The sequence below is a fragment of the Erythranthe guttata genome, chromosome 13, assembly GCF_056151865.1.
Source record: "Erythranthe guttata isolate IM_541 chromosome 13, IM_541, whole genome shotgun sequence".
Classification (NCBI taxonomy): domain Eukaryota; kingdom Viridiplantae; phylum Streptophyta; class Magnoliopsida; order Lamiales; family Phrymaceae; genus Erythranthe; species Erythranthe guttata.
The window spans coordinates 15949666-15965111 of NC_142545.1; the positions used below are offsets into that span (position 1 = coordinate 15949666).

Consider the following 15446-nt stretch of genomic DNA (forward strand, 5'->3'; position numbering starts at 1 on the left):
GGGGGATTCTGCCTTTGACTAAATTTCACAGGGGGGTTTTTGCTAGTTTATTTATCACAGGGGGGTTTTTGCTATTTCGAGATAACACAGGGGTAGTATTTGCAATTTACTCAATATAATATTTGCGGGTCGACCCGATAAGTTATTGGGATACCAAACATCGAACCAAGTCCAACTATTTAGTTAATCATGGGTAATCTCCCTAACCAAACGGAGCCTTTTAAGACAAAATCAAATGAAAACACAACAGATATTCTCTTATTCCATCAACTAGTAACTCACCCGTGCGATGCACGGAGATTTATTCAAAAAATAAAAATTAGTTAATGTAGAAAACCAACGAACAAAAAATATGTCGAGGATGTAAAGAATACAATTGAAAAAAAAAATCATATCTTAATTTATCAATAAAAAGTTTGAATAAAAAATAAATTGACAATGTTCTAAACACCATCCACTTTGAAATGTAGCCAATCACTCCGAGACTGAAATCAAAGCAATGCACCAGTCTTGCATATGAATATAAATATTGTTAAAGAAGACCACGAAACTACAATAAGATCTACGATAAGAGGACGAATAATCTGTTATTTTTCATCATTTTCAATATATAAGTTGAAGACATTACGTAGATAAAGAATACTAATATATATGTTAGCATATAAAAAAAAAATACTCGATTATTCGAGTGGAAATATATTACATGCTGCAAATAAAATTGAACATACATAGATTCGCATTGAAATATTAAACAATTATTAACATGTTATCGATAAATGATGTTTAATTTGTCAATGTGTACCTTTATATTCTTTCGAATACTTCTTTGTACACGCGTTGCTAGTAACACTGGGCAACTCATCGGATTCGCCATTGATTAAAATCTTTATGCCAAATCTACTCTTCACACAAGACAACGCTATGTACAATTGACCGTGACTGAAACATGTCTTCACACACACACACACACGAAATATATATATATATATATATATATATATATATATATATATATATATATATATATATATATATATATATATATATATATATATATATTAAAATAGAGATAGTTGAATATATCATCTAATGACTAATACATAATATTATTGTTTTAGTTTTTTCAAAGAGAGTAATTTGTACGAAAATTTTATCTCTTGCAAAAAAATATATTATATAGTTTTCAGAAAAAAACAATAATATTATATCTAGAAAATATTTTATTAATTGTACATTATTGTATTTTATTAATATATTATTATATTTTATAAAATGAAGTGATTAAATAATAAAAGTGTTTATATGTTGTATTTTAAATAAATATAATTTATTGAATGCATATTCCGAAATTCTATAATTAAGAAAATAAAAAAAAAAATGAATTTTATCATTAAAATTTATTTGAATATTCATAAAAAATGGACATTCAAACATGAAAAGCCAACTAATCAATTAGAGATGCCACATAATCAATTAAACTCCAACTAAGCAATTTTGATGTATGACATCAACATTTGCCACATGTCAATCATTGAGGACATAGATCCTCTTTTTATATAATATATAGATTGATCACCACATACACTACTAGAAAATCGCCGATTAGCGACGGACATTGGCAACGTATAACTGATTCGTTGCTACGGTAAAGATTTAGCAATAGCATTAGTGACGGAAGATGAAATCGTCCCTTTGGTGGTGTTACTCTGCTTTTAGCGACGAATGTTTGCGACAACTGATAAGTTTGTTTCAAAAATAATGTTCCAGCAACAAATATAGCGATAACAAATAGAGTCGTTGCAAGTGTAGGTAAGTAGCAACGAACCCTAGCGACGAATATTAAGTCTATTTCTAAAATAAATTTGTAGCAACATATGTTGCGACGACTACATATTTGTTGCTAGGAAAATTGTGTGGCAACGGATTTGAGCAAGGGATAACAAATTCGTTTCTAATTTGAGCGACAAATTTAGTGACGGCAACTATAATCGTCCCTTGGGTTTAGAAAAATCAGTAAGTGCTACGGATTTTAGCAACGAAAACTATATCCGTATCTAAGATAAATAATTTGCGAAACTGTAGTGACGGATATTAGCAATGACTAACAAATCCATTTCAAAAGTACATTATTATATTATTATTATTATTATTATTATTATTATTATTATTATTATTATTATTATTATTATTATTATTATTATTATTATTATTCCTAAAAAAATAACTTCATATTAACACAAATGTATTTTAAAGTTTTAGTATATTAAAAGTGATACATGCGTGTATGTATGAATCACTTTTATTTACTTTTCTGCCATTAATTAATTATTGTGGTAAAAGGAAAAAGTAATCCTAATTAAAAGAAACATAAAACCCTTTCTATACAATTTGTGAGAACTACTTTGAGAAATTGAGAGGGCAGGGACGGTTCAACTGCACGCCTCGCAATGGCCACCACCGCGGCGCCACGACTGACCACCACCGCAGCACCACGAAAGCCACCACCACCTACGCGACGAGCAAATCCCCACTGCCGGCCCCGCAACTAGCCGCCACCGCGCACGGTACCACGACCAGCCACCGCCGCGGCGCCACGAGAAGCCACCGCCACGAACGACGCCTCTCTTGGGTAAGTCTGACTCCCCCCCTTTTAATTTTTGTTTGTATTGAAAAAATATTGATTAGAAACTACTTTCTATGATTTTTTGATGAACTGAAATTATGATTTTTTTATGAACTGAAATTTTTTGTATGTGAAATAGATGCTTCAATTAATTCTTTTACCTATTAATTGTGCGAATTTGATATTGCCCAGACATAAAAAAAAATTGTTTGCCAATGACACTTTTCCCATCTTTATATTTGTTCACTTACAATCTCAAAAATTAAACTTTAATGGCATCTGTTTCTTATTTAGTTGGATTGATAGGGTAAATTTACTTTCTTGTTTCATGCCTTCATATTTGGTGAAAAACATGGGGGGTAATTGGTATTTTGCATCCTCGAATTACATGCATTTGGCACTTTGGACCTTTCAATTGAAACAGTAGCAATTTGCACCCTCTAATTACAACTTGCTTGACATTTTGCACCCTGCTACATATTTGGTTGGAAAAATGACCTGCAACCGGTTCTAACAGTTTCCTCACCATCTTTCCCGTTGAATTCTCTTCCACCAGTGTTCCAAACATCTTTTCAAGACCCTTTTAACTTTTCCTCCTCCGCATGGCTGCATCCTCAACCGCCATCGTCGGATGCTCCAAAATCCTCAACTTCCTTATACCTCTCCAGTCTCTTATAACCAAGACGGCTGCTGCTTAGATTATGACATGTTTCACAAATCCATATGCCTGAACACTTTATGTTTTTCTTTTTATTTGTTTCTTTGTTTGTTTTTTTAGAAAAATGCCACGATGAGGAGGTGTTAGACGAGCGAGCCGTGAGAATTCATCACAACCACAACCACAAACACCTCTATCAAAGCAAGGGGAAGTTAGAGATTCACAATCAAGTCTTGCATCACAACAAAGAATCTCGAGCAACCGAATATTGCTGAAAGTGGATAGAGACAGGTAAATTTATTTAATATTTGAAACATATATTATTGTGAAAGAATATTAATTATAGTTTATTGAACAGTTTTAATCCTTCGAATGCTTCGAGAAATTTGGTTATAATATTCAAGAAATCATTTAGCGGTCTATGGCCTACATGGAACAGTGTCCCAAATCATGTCAGAGATAGTTGGTTTGGAGAATTTCAGGTATTATATTTTTAATTAACTAATATTTATTTATTTATTTATTTATTTATTTCTTTATTTCTTTGTTCAGGATAAATTTTCGACAATCATCAAGCGAAGGCGTTTAGATAACAATGACGATGGAGAAGGAAATGAGGATACAACAATAAACGACGACGAGGAAGAAGATTATGCTAATGGAGATGAGGCCTTCATGGAAATGGTGCATGCTCTACCTAAAGAAGTTGTTGATAATGCTTGGCTCGAGGCAACTGGAGGACCAATTAAAGGAAGAGTTAATGGTCTCGGATCAGAGTCTGCTAATTTTATACATCATGTTAACTTTATTTCTAATGCTTCAACGAGTTCTTCATCAACACCACGAACGTCTTCTCAAAACATGGTTGATAGTCCTACTTTCGAAGAAGTTGTTAATCGATTGGTGGAGCAAAAGATTACAGATATGCGTGCATCTTTTGAAGAGCAACTACAAGCCGGTATCCAAGCTGCCATTCAGGCCGTGCACCAAAGTGAACCATGAGGATCTACTAGAGATACACGGTCAGCAACATAGTTATGGGATAAGATTAAAATTAATATTTTTAGAAGAACGTTATTTTTTTCTAGAACCTGATGTTGCACATTCTATTGATATTGTTAAGCTTAAAATATTTTTTGCTAACTAGTTTTCAGTCTTGCACTTTAGTATTGTATCAAATGTTTATTTTATGAGCATATTTGGATGTTTTGTTTTTGGTAAATTATATATCTGGACAGGTTTTAATAATTGGTAAAATGATTTGGCTACAGCTTTAGCAACGAATAATTCTAATAATGGTTGTATAAAGTTACTTTTGGCGATGAAATTAGAAATGAAATTTGTGACGGATTTTATGTATTTCGTGATAGAATATTGCAATGGACTTAGCTATAGATTAACGACGGAATATTTGCAACGTACGTAGCTACGGATTTGGCAGCAACACATTTTCGACGCACTTAGCAACATAATTAGCTACGGATATTAGAAACGAAAAAAATCAACATTAGTGATGGATGTGTTCGTTGCTAGTATAGCGACAGATTTTAGCGACGAACGATATTCATTTCTACCATAGCAACGATAATTAGCGAGAACTTTAGCCACATCCATTAGCAACATACACGTTTCGTATTAGCGACAGAATAGTCTGTGACAAACGTAGCGACGGAGTGTAGCGACGATCATTATCTGTTGCCACGTGTAGCGACGGCATTTCATCAAGTCGCAGCTAAAATTTAGCGACGCGGCTTTTTTCTACGGAATTGGCAACGCATGACATCTGTCGCTAATCACGAGTTAGCGACGGATTCACATTGTTTAGCGATGGATGGTGCCGTAGCTAATAGGCGATTTTCTAGTAGTGATACTAATGAGTACATACACGTTTGTGATTATTATATATACGCTAAATTACAACAATCCCCTGAGATATGGTCAAACTACGAAAGAAAACTCCACTTGTTTGAATAATTATATCTACCCCTCAATTGTGAATCTTCTTACATCTCCACCCTTATGGTGTCGAATTCAACATAATCATCTAGATTATGTGGAATGTTCTCTAATTTGTACTCGTTTTATGAAAAAATACAGTTTTTGATGCACCACAATCTGATATATACAAGCCAAAAAACACATCATATGACAATCTTGCTTCAAAATGTGGAGCTCGAATGAGGTAAAACGGTTATAAAATTGACAAGATTTCATATAATTTAGAAGATTCCACTAAATTTGAAACTGTAAGGATGAACGTGTAAAAATATTTATAGTTGAGGGGTGGTTATAATTACCCAAACAGGAGGGAGTTTCGTGATTTAACCATATATCAGGGTGGTTGTAATTAATTAAACCTTTTAAATACAAATATGTAAGTGTTTTCTATGTTAAAAACAAGAGATTAATATTATATGATATATTATTCCGTGTAAATAGGCCTCAAGATGGGACTGGGTCAACCCCGTAACATTTTGCCAACAGGGCCCAACACCACTTCAATATGGGCCATAGGCCCAACAAAAGAACGGGGGTCCGTTATTTATTTATTTTTATTATTATTTTTGGGTAAATGATGTGTAAATTGAAAAGAAATGAAAAAAAAAAAAAAAAAAAGGAGAAATGGGAAGTGGACAAAAGGTGTACAGTGATTGGATAAGAATGGAGACATATGGGAGGAGAAAAAGGGATGATTGTTGGTAACATGGGCTCCTTCAGACAAACATTTTACGTGTCATTTCTCACTTCAAATCACCCACTTATACATTTTATTTTTTAAAATTATTTTTTAATTTTCACCCTTTACTCATACAATTTAATTTTATTTTTTAAAATTACCTAACACTTTGAAAGATCGTATAAACTCATTTTAAACAACTTGTAAACTTAGCCGAATAAGCTCAATGTGTCTGATGCTAGCTTATTATCCCCTCATGTAATAAGAAAAAACTTTTTTTTTCGAAACCATATATAGCCCCTAGCTAGATGCAATTGGCAATTTTGTTCTCGATACAGAAATAGTTGATAAAGGAATTCAAACTCAGATTCAAATAATATTGCATTATTATCTTGCTGAGTTGAGTACTTAGAACAGCTGAAGAAAGCTAATCAGCACGAGCCATTTTAAAAGAAAAAGTACAACGCTAATGTGAAATTCGTACATAAAAAAACAAAGGCATATGTTCTTGACAAGGATAGACATTGAACTATAATGTTTTTTAGTGTGTGAAAAGGATGTGATATATATGGATTAGGGAATGTGTCTCCTCTTGTTTTCTTCCACTGTTTGAGCTACACTATTTCCAAACTTTCCATTCCCTACATTATTAATGGAAAATTCTCACTTGATCCATCGTCTTATTTGTGTTAATTATTCTAACTATATATATATATATATATATATATATATATATATATATATATATATATATATATATATATATATATATATATATATATATATATATATATATATATATATATATATATATATATATATATATATATATATATATATATATATATATATATATATATATATATATATTGTGAGTCTGGTTTCAGTAGCAATTGTCCACGTGAGGAGGTTCGGGAATGGACGGCTCACAATCGAATATCGTGGGTACTTATGTGTGCTGAATGCACTATAAGACTAGAGTTTGCAATTTTCTTGACACCAATTGGTTTTAGGATATTGATATCGCCTCAAGTTCTACAAGTGATATCCGAACAAAATATTATACTATCGTCAATTTTATACTTTTTTTTTAATTAATAGATGAGTCTAGGTTTAAAGATGATTATCTAGATTTAAGTTGAAATTATGCATCATAATTATAAAGTGAAAAGCATATCAGCACAGGATGAACCAATAATTACTATGCGCCAACAATTTTCATAATTACCAATTAAAGAACTTTCATAACTCTAAATCTTTTTTCTCAATTTGTCATAGTATTATATTTACCTAAATCAGCTCTGCAAATTGATTGAAGTTTGCTTTAATTAGCCTACTAATTAATTTCCCTTTTGTTTACACCAGAAGCAAAATGACTGAAGCCAAGTTTGAACTGCATTTTAGTTTTTTATATATATAAATTATACCAGCAGAAAAAGAAAATTAAATTACAGAGCTCTTGTCAATGTAAAAAATATTAGTTTTTAAATAATATAACAGCAAAAATTATTGTGACTACACATGAACAATCGTAGTTAGTTTTAAACATTATCATCTAATATTTTATTGGCAATAAATAATATCAAGTAATTTATAAATTATAAATAATTTTCGTAGTGTCACATGATTGATCAGGGAACATGCCACCACTATTGTATTATTTATTCTATATATTTTTGCATTCACACATTTTGGCCAAAGAGTTTGTAAACTGATATTATTCTTTGATGTACTAATTAATTAATTAAATAATTAATTAGTCATGTAATAAATTAAGCATCTAACCATCTTCTTGTTCAAGACCCCACTTGTGGACTAAGTTGAAGCCTGCCAACCAGTTCTCATGCACTTGTTCTTTAATTTATTAATTTTTATTATTTTTTTTTATGATGTCCCTCTAATCATAGCATATAATATATATAGTTTTTTTTTATTTTTTTGTTCTAGGTTTTAAATATGGTCCCGCTAGAAAGTTTTTTTAGAGCTATTATTTTACAAGCCAATATAATATACCAAGATCTATTAATAATTAATATTACTTAGTATGACTAATCATCCCATCTTTGATATCTAACATCAGCCTTTTACAAAATTTATTTCAGATCTAAAGCGACGATATATATTTACTATAGCATGATTCCTTTATAAGATGGAATCATGATAAAAAATATTCGATAAATTACCGAATTATTGAATCATTTTTATTGCAAAAAATAAGAAAGACTAATTAATTCTTGTATGTAATATGGATATATTTACGCTTATATTTTCAGGCCATTTATTGATTTTGGTGAACACTCAACAAGTAGTCGATAACTAAACTAGTTAATTATATATTGTATCGTTTCTTTTTTAGCGTGTCTTTAGCCAAAAAGAATTTTCAAATAAAACGCAAAAGAGTAGTTTTGACAAATATTTTTCTTTTAATTAAACAAACAAAACTATTTAATAATTTTCTTAATTAGTGTCCATTAATCATTGGTCGGCTTCCAAGCTCACCAAAATAAAGATAATTAAAGGCTAAATAATTATATATGAAGCACAGAAATAGGGTTTGTGTAGCATCTAATTATAGGGCTAACATGACATATTTGTTAATATGAAATGAAGCCAATGCATGTGACTAGATGGGGCTACGCCTCTATCCTTCAAAATATAACTAAATAAATATAGAAATCATTTACAAAATACCGAAATAAATAAAGATGACCTAAAGGGGTTAAATTGTAAAAAGAAAAAACTTTTGGAGGCAGAGTGTAAATACAAAAGATTCCGGGGGTAAATTTTAAAGCTTTTTCAGGGAAGGTTGATCTGAAATAGGGTTAACTGCAAAAAATCCCCTAAACTTTGGACGTTTTTGCGCTTTACCCCCTGAACGGAAAAAAGTTGCATGGGCATACCTGAACTTGTCAAATTGTTGCACCGACGAATAAAAAGTCTATTTATAGCCAAATTTCTGCCGGAATTGCACACGTGCAACTCACACGTGACAGTGAAAGGGCAATTTCGTCGATTCACTAGATTTTAGATAAAAGAATAAAAAAAAAAAGAGAAAAGAAAAACAAAAAACAAAAAAAAAAGCCCACCCAACCTCTTCTTCGTCTCCCTCTTCTTCGTCTCCCTCGTGCTGCAAATCAGGGGAAGCAGGATTTTTCACAACACCATCTCTCTCCACCACCTCAAATTATCATATTGAATTAGTAAAAGTTTAATATGAAAAATCCCTGATCTCAAAATAAAAAGAAAAAGAAAAAAGCAAAGAAATAGGACCATCTGCACTGCAACTGCAACCATCTGCACTGCAACTTTTTTCTCTTCATCGATTTCCAGTGATGATGTCATCGATGATTGAGATGGCGAGGTATGATGATTGGATGTCGAATTCTTCTTGTTGAGCTCGACTTTCATGACCCAGTGCGAGCTGGAACGAATACCCCTATCCCTATGTTAGAACTGTGATGGAAGGAGCTGGAGTATTCTTGCAGCACTTCATGAGCTTTGCTCCTAGTACATCCGAGGGTATTCTTCCTCTCTCCAGCCCGCATCACCACCACCACATTTGCTCCGCCGCCGCACCCCACCACCACCGGTCCACCACCACCAAATCTGCCACCAACATCGCCACCTATACTAACGCCTAAGCCTCCACCGACTCCACCTTCAATTCCTCCATTGTCACCTCCAACTCCACCACCAATTCCTCCACCAACACCTCGTCCAAATATCCAATTCATCCGCCTATACCCAACAGCCCCTCGCTACGCCGCCGCGGCCAATTTCTTTTCTAAAACCACCACCACCACCAAATCTGCCAGATTTAAGAGTACAAATTCCCTCACATTCAATTAGCGAATTTCAAAAGGATCACCGCCGGATTATGTGAGTCTAGGCATCACCGCCAATCGACGGCGATATGGTTGGTGGAGAGTTTTTATGGATGGTGGAGAGTTTTTCTCATCTGGTGAATGGGAGGTTTATGCCTCTATTTCCGGTGGGTCGCGAAGCAGAGGCGGCGGAGGGTTTCAAAGCAGGAGATAGAGGGTCATGAAGAAGGCAATCGGCGAGTTAGAGGCGGTGGGCGGCGAATTAAAGGCGGTGGGCGGCTGAAGAAGGACAGTAATTTGGTTTTGGTGGTGGTGACGTGAAGAAGATGAATTTTTTTTTTTTCTTTTTCTTTTTCTTTTTTTATATTTATTTATATTTATTATAAAAGAAAGAAAATAGGTGTAAGAGGAAAAGACCTATTTATCCTCGTTCCAATCATGTGCTTCTCACGTGGTGTGGATTCCGGTCTCTTTTTGCTAAAAATGGATAATTTCTGCTCCGGTGCTACAAATTAGTAAGTTCAGGTATGCCCGTGCAACTTTTTTCCGTTCAGGGGATAAAGTGCAAAAACGTCCAAAGTTTAGGGGATTTTTTGCAGTTAACTCTCTGAAATATGATTGGAAATATGAACGGAGCGGGGGAGAAAAGAAGAGACAGATTAGCCGTTGACGGCAGAAACGCCGTTTAAGAAAAAAATCAAGACGCGGTTAAAAAAGTAACTGCGCTGTTTAATTTAACTGATGCTAAGAGCAACTCCAATGGAGGAACTAAATGGGGTATCAACCTAAAAAACTACCACTTTGATGCTCCAAAATTAAAAAATCCTCTTCCAATGGAGGCATTAAAGTGAGTACTATTTTGATATTCAATCACCCCGAGGTGCAAAAATACTCCCTGGAAAATGAGGTATCAAAAATGTAACCACTCCATTAACCTATCACTATTTGACACGTGGCATTTAATAATATAATTATTCATATATTTAAAATTTGATAATCTATTTGATACTTGTGGTTGGAGTTAATTTTTTTTCTAGAAGTATCAAAGTATTATATCAAGTATCAAATGAATGTTTAATGCTCCATTTTGATGTCTCTCCATTGGAGTTGCTCTAATCAAGCAAGAGAAGGGGACCTAACATGGGGGGCCCGACCAATAGGAGGAGAACACGTGTCAACAGGAGAGAGGGCTGTGCCCACCATCACCCCACGGTGGAGGTTAGGTGCTTCGCCTCCATTTTCTGTCAACTTCAGCTAAGTTGGAACTGTTTAATTATTAAAAATAAATAAAAAAAAGAAGCTTTACGTACATATATACACATATCTTATTCGTATATATACATCCTGCTTCTCTCTCTCTCTCTCTCATATAATTATAATGTATATATACGTACTGGGTTTATTATTAAAATAAGGAGAAAAAAAGTGATTCTTTTTGGTGCTCCTTTTATGCAGTAGTATTAACAGTAATAATTATTATTATTTTATTATTTGTTGTAATAAAATAAGCAAGTAGCTTTGTCTGAGCTTTTCTTTGGCTCTTCGGTTCATCCAAGCAAGCACTTCATCACACACACACACACACAGGTAAACCTTCCAAAGTTCTTTCTTTCTTTCTTTCCCTTTTCTATTTTTCACTGCTTTCTATTTTTAGATTTGTCATTTCGTTCTTTAATTCAATCTGTATTACCCAAATATTCATGTTGTTATATATATATTTGCTAACCGGGTAAGTTTTCCGGATCTAAAGAGCTTCTGGGCTTGCCGGATCTCTGTTTTAATTTCCTTTTTATTTTTTATTTATTTATTTATTTCTTGGTTCTTGATTTGAGCTGTTTATTGTGGGAATATTGTCATTAACATTTTTCTTTTCGGACATAAATTTCAATTTTTAAGGACAAGGGTGTCTGCGATTATTGCTTTAAGGTACAAGGGAGCTAACAATAACAAGATTGATTTTTTTTGTATTAATGGGAATTATTTATTCATCATTTATTCAGACTATGATTTTCTGAACTGCTCTAGTTATTTCAGTTTACTACTTCCCTTTTTTGTTATAAGGAAATCTGTCAAAATCTTTTTTTAATCAAGACTGCTAATTTATGTGAACTTGTTCCTAATTTTATCGATTAAGAGTTAACCTTTTCTTGATTGCATCACATTTATATATATAATGTCAAGATTCCTAACCTATATGCCCATTTAAGACTTTAAATCAGTTCTGATTTCTGAATTTGCAGCTTATGTGGGGTTTGTAATATTTCCTAGCCCCGAATCGAGCCACCTTAACAAGACTCGATGGATCATCCATCCGAAGATTCACCGTCGAGCTCGGACAAATCGCTCGGGCCCACAAATCACCCTCAATTGCCGTTCCCAGATGAAGTATTAGAGAAAGTCCTTTCATTCGTAAATTCGCACAAAGATAGAAGCTCGGTATCACTCGTACGCAAAGATTGGTACAATGCCGAAAGATGGACAAGGTCGAAGCTTTTCATCGGGAACTGCTATTCGGTTTCGCCGGAAATCGTAGCTAGAAGATTTCCGAGAATTAAGAGCGTTACACTTAAAGGGAAGCCGAGATTTTCCGACTTTAATATGTTGCCGCGAGATTGGGGTGCTAACGTGCACCCTTGGCTGGTCATGTTTGCAAAGGTGTACCCTTTTCTTGAGGAGCTGCGTCTGAAGAGAATGACTGTCACCGACGAAAGCTTGGAGCTCTTGGCTAAGTCTTTTTCGGGTTTCAAGGCTTTATCTTTGTCGAGCTGTGACGGATTTACCGAAAACGGGCTCAAAGCATTGGCTAGTCATTGCAGGCAATCTCTTGTTTTTTTTATCTTCTATTGAGTTAAATTTTTGTTAGATTCTAGGTTTTGTTGAAAAGGTCAACTGTTGTTTCGGTTGTTACATATCTGATTCTTGTTTGATTTATAGGTTACTGTGTTCGATTTCTTTTCTTAACGAGATCATTAATTGTTTATATATATATGGGTTGTAGGAACTTGACAGAACTGGATATACAAGACAGTATATCCGAGGATGTCGGTGGAGGTTGGCTAAGTTCGTTCCCGGAAAACTTCTCGTCGCTCGAAGTACTAAACTTCGCCAGTCTCAACAGTGACATCAGCTTCGATGACCTGGAAAGACTCGTCAGCAGGTGCAAATCTTTAAGGGTTTTGAAAGTCAACGAGACCATCTCATTGGACCAATTGCAGCGCTTGCTCGTGCACGCTCCTCTGTTGACCGAACTCGGCACCGGCTCCTTCATGCAAGAACTCACGCCACGTCAGTACGAAGAAGTCGAGACTGCGTTTAGTAACTGCAAGAATCTAGAAGCTCTTTCGGGTTTGTGGGATGCGAATTCACTTTATCTCCCTCTACTTTACGGAGCTTGTGCTGGTCTTACTTTCTTGAACTTGAGTGATGCTCCCCTCCAAAGCGGCGATTTTGCGAACCTTCTTGTTCACTGCCCTAATTTGCGGCGCCTTTGGGTAAGCATTTTGGTGCTTTCTTTGTTTTTTAAACTGAAATGCTAAATGTCGTTTTAGTTTTATCGGTACCGTAAATCCAAGATTATGCGTAACTTTTTCGTCCAACCATCAATATAGCTGATTCAAAGTTGGATTAGAAAGTCGATTCAAAAGGCTACAACTCTGATCTTTTGAGTTTTCCGCAATTCGAACTATAAGATTGTCAAAATCACGTTTTGAAGTAGACTTAGTTGGTGTTTGCAAAAGCTTTTGAAAAGTGATTCTGAGCTTTTTGGGTTCAGAATCGCTTTTGAAGTATTTGCAGTTCCATTATTTGCTTCTACTTCTCCATAAATAAGCTGATTTAAGCTCAAATACAAAAAGCACCCCTAGGACCAGCTTTTTTTTAAATAAGTTGCTCGAAATTGATTTTTCATGGAGTTTGCAATCACCCCCAACTTTTGGAAATAAGCACTTGTCATTAACCTAACTCATAATCACCAACTCCTGCTTTTTAAAAAACTTTTGCAAACACCACCTTATTTGTGTGTTTAGAGCAGTGTCATTCATTCATGCACAACTCTTTCACCAAACATTCAGTTTACCCAATTCAAGTTGGATTAGAAAGCAAACTCAAAGGACTACAAATTCAAACGGTCAAAATCACATTTTGCAGTTGGAACGGTATAAGTAAAAAACCGGAACGACATTTATAACCTCCCCTATGTAAACTAGTTCTTGTAATGTATATGCATATAGGTCATAGATACAGTCGAAGACAAAGGGCTGGAGGCAGTCGGATCCAGCTGTCCCCTTCTAGAAGAACTCCGAGTCTTCCCCGCCGACCCTTACGACCGCCACCACCGCGATGGCGTGTCGGAATCGGGTTTCTTGGCGGTTTCTCGTGGATGCCCGAAGCTCCACTACGTACTCTACTTCTGCCGGAGAATGACCAACGCCGCTGTAATAACCATAGTGAAAAACTGCCCCGATTTCACGCACTTCCGTCTCTGCATAATGACACCTGGCCAGCCAGATCACCTCACAAACGAGCCAATGGACGAAGCCTTTGGAGCCGTGGCTAAAACCTGCACGAAACTTAAACGCCTCTCTGTTTCGGGGCTTTTAACGGATGTGTCGTTCGAGTATATCGGGAAATACGCCAAGAATCTTGAAACCCTATCGGTGGCTTTTGCGGGGAGCAGTGATTGGGGGATGCAGAGTGTTCTAGAAGGTTGCCCTAAGCTGAGGAAGCTCGAGATTAGGGATTGCCCGTTCGGGAACACTGCTCTTCTCTCGGGTAAGCTGAAGTATGAAACGATGAGGTCATTGTGGATGTCGGCGTGTAATGTGACTATGAAGGGGTGTGGGATTCTTGCAAGGGAGATGCCGAGGTTGAACGTTGAGGTTATTAATGATGAGGGTAGCGACGGGAGTCAAGCGGATAAGGTTTATGTCTATCGAACTGTGGCGGGGCCCAGGCGGGATGCTCCGGGTTTTGTTCTCACGCTTTGAGGGTGCGTGGTAATAGCAAACTACTGCTGGTCGGTGCTTTTCTACCGTTCGGTTAATCAATCCATGTTAATGATTTTTTATTTGATGTGCTAATGCAGGAAGGTTAAGTAACACGGAATACGAATTTGGTTGCGGAAAAAAAAGCAAAACTTTGTTCTAAGGGATCGAACAAATTGAAGAATGGAAAGAACGGAGCAATAAATAAAAGAAAGAGGTGAGTGTGTGTGTATGTATGTTTATGACCATGAAAGCGAGCCTCTTTCAAATCGATGAAATTATTTTCTTTATGCAATTCGTCGGAAATGCGTAGAGAAAATGGCTGGAGGGGAACATATATTTGTGTATATGAAGACCATTTCTTGCAAAGAGAAGATTTCTCCCAATTGATTTTTTTTTTTTTTGTTTTGGTTTCATGCTGTATTGTTTAGTTGCTTAAAATCTGTAGAACTTGTTGTATCAGCAGAACAATTTTAGGAGTGCTGAGGTGGCAAGATTCTGGATAATGGGAATATGTTGTTTATTTAGTTAGTTTACATGTTCCTGTAATGTTATTTGATGTCCTTATTGATGGTGAGATGATGATCAAATAATTAAAAAAAACTGTGTCAGCTAGCTGCAATTTCTCGGATTTCTAATGTTTGTTAATCGAGAATTCGAACATGCATGCGCGTTACCTTAT

The 15446-nt window shown here is 35.1% G+C and overlaps 2 protein-coding genes across 7 annotated transcripts; both read left to right on the forward strand.

Moving 5' to 3' along the window:
- Positions 1-2975: 2975 nt before the first annotated feature.
- LOC148766029 (uncharacterized) lies at positions 2976-4324 on the forward strand. Its single transcript, XM_088812475.1, has 4 exons — positions 2976-2982; positions 3419-3572; positions 3640-3763; positions 3834-4324. The coding sequence occupies exons 1-4, from the start codon at positions 2976-2978 to the stop codon at positions 4281-4283; spliced, it is 735 nt and encodes a 244-aa protein (XP_088668601.1). The 3' UTR covers positions 4284-4324.
- Positions 4325-11028: 6704 nt separating this feature from the next.
- On the forward strand, positions 11029-15295 carry LOC105968906 (protein TRANSPORT INHIBITOR RESPONSE 1). 6 transcript variants are annotated; one of them, XM_012993601.2, is made up of 5 exons: positions 11029-11369; positions 12023-12598; positions 12781-13273; positions 14012-14769; positions 14866-15295. In XM_012993601.2, the coding sequence occupies exons 2-4, from the start codon at positions 12081-12083 to the stop codon at positions 14765-14767; spliced, it is 1767 nt and encodes a 588-aa protein (XP_012849055.2). In that variant the 5' UTR covers positions 11029-11369; positions 12023-12080; the 3' UTR covers positions 14768-14769; positions 14866-15295. The 6 variants fall into 6 exon arrangements, with proteins under 6 accessions (XP_012849055.2, XP_012849058.2, XP_088668402.1 ...); XM_012993604.2 differs by having other exon boundaries at positions 11035-11369; positions 14012-14776; XM_088812276.1 differs by having other exon boundaries at positions 11289-11708; positions 14012-14776.
- The last annotated feature ends 151 nt before the right edge of the window (positions 15296-15446 follow it).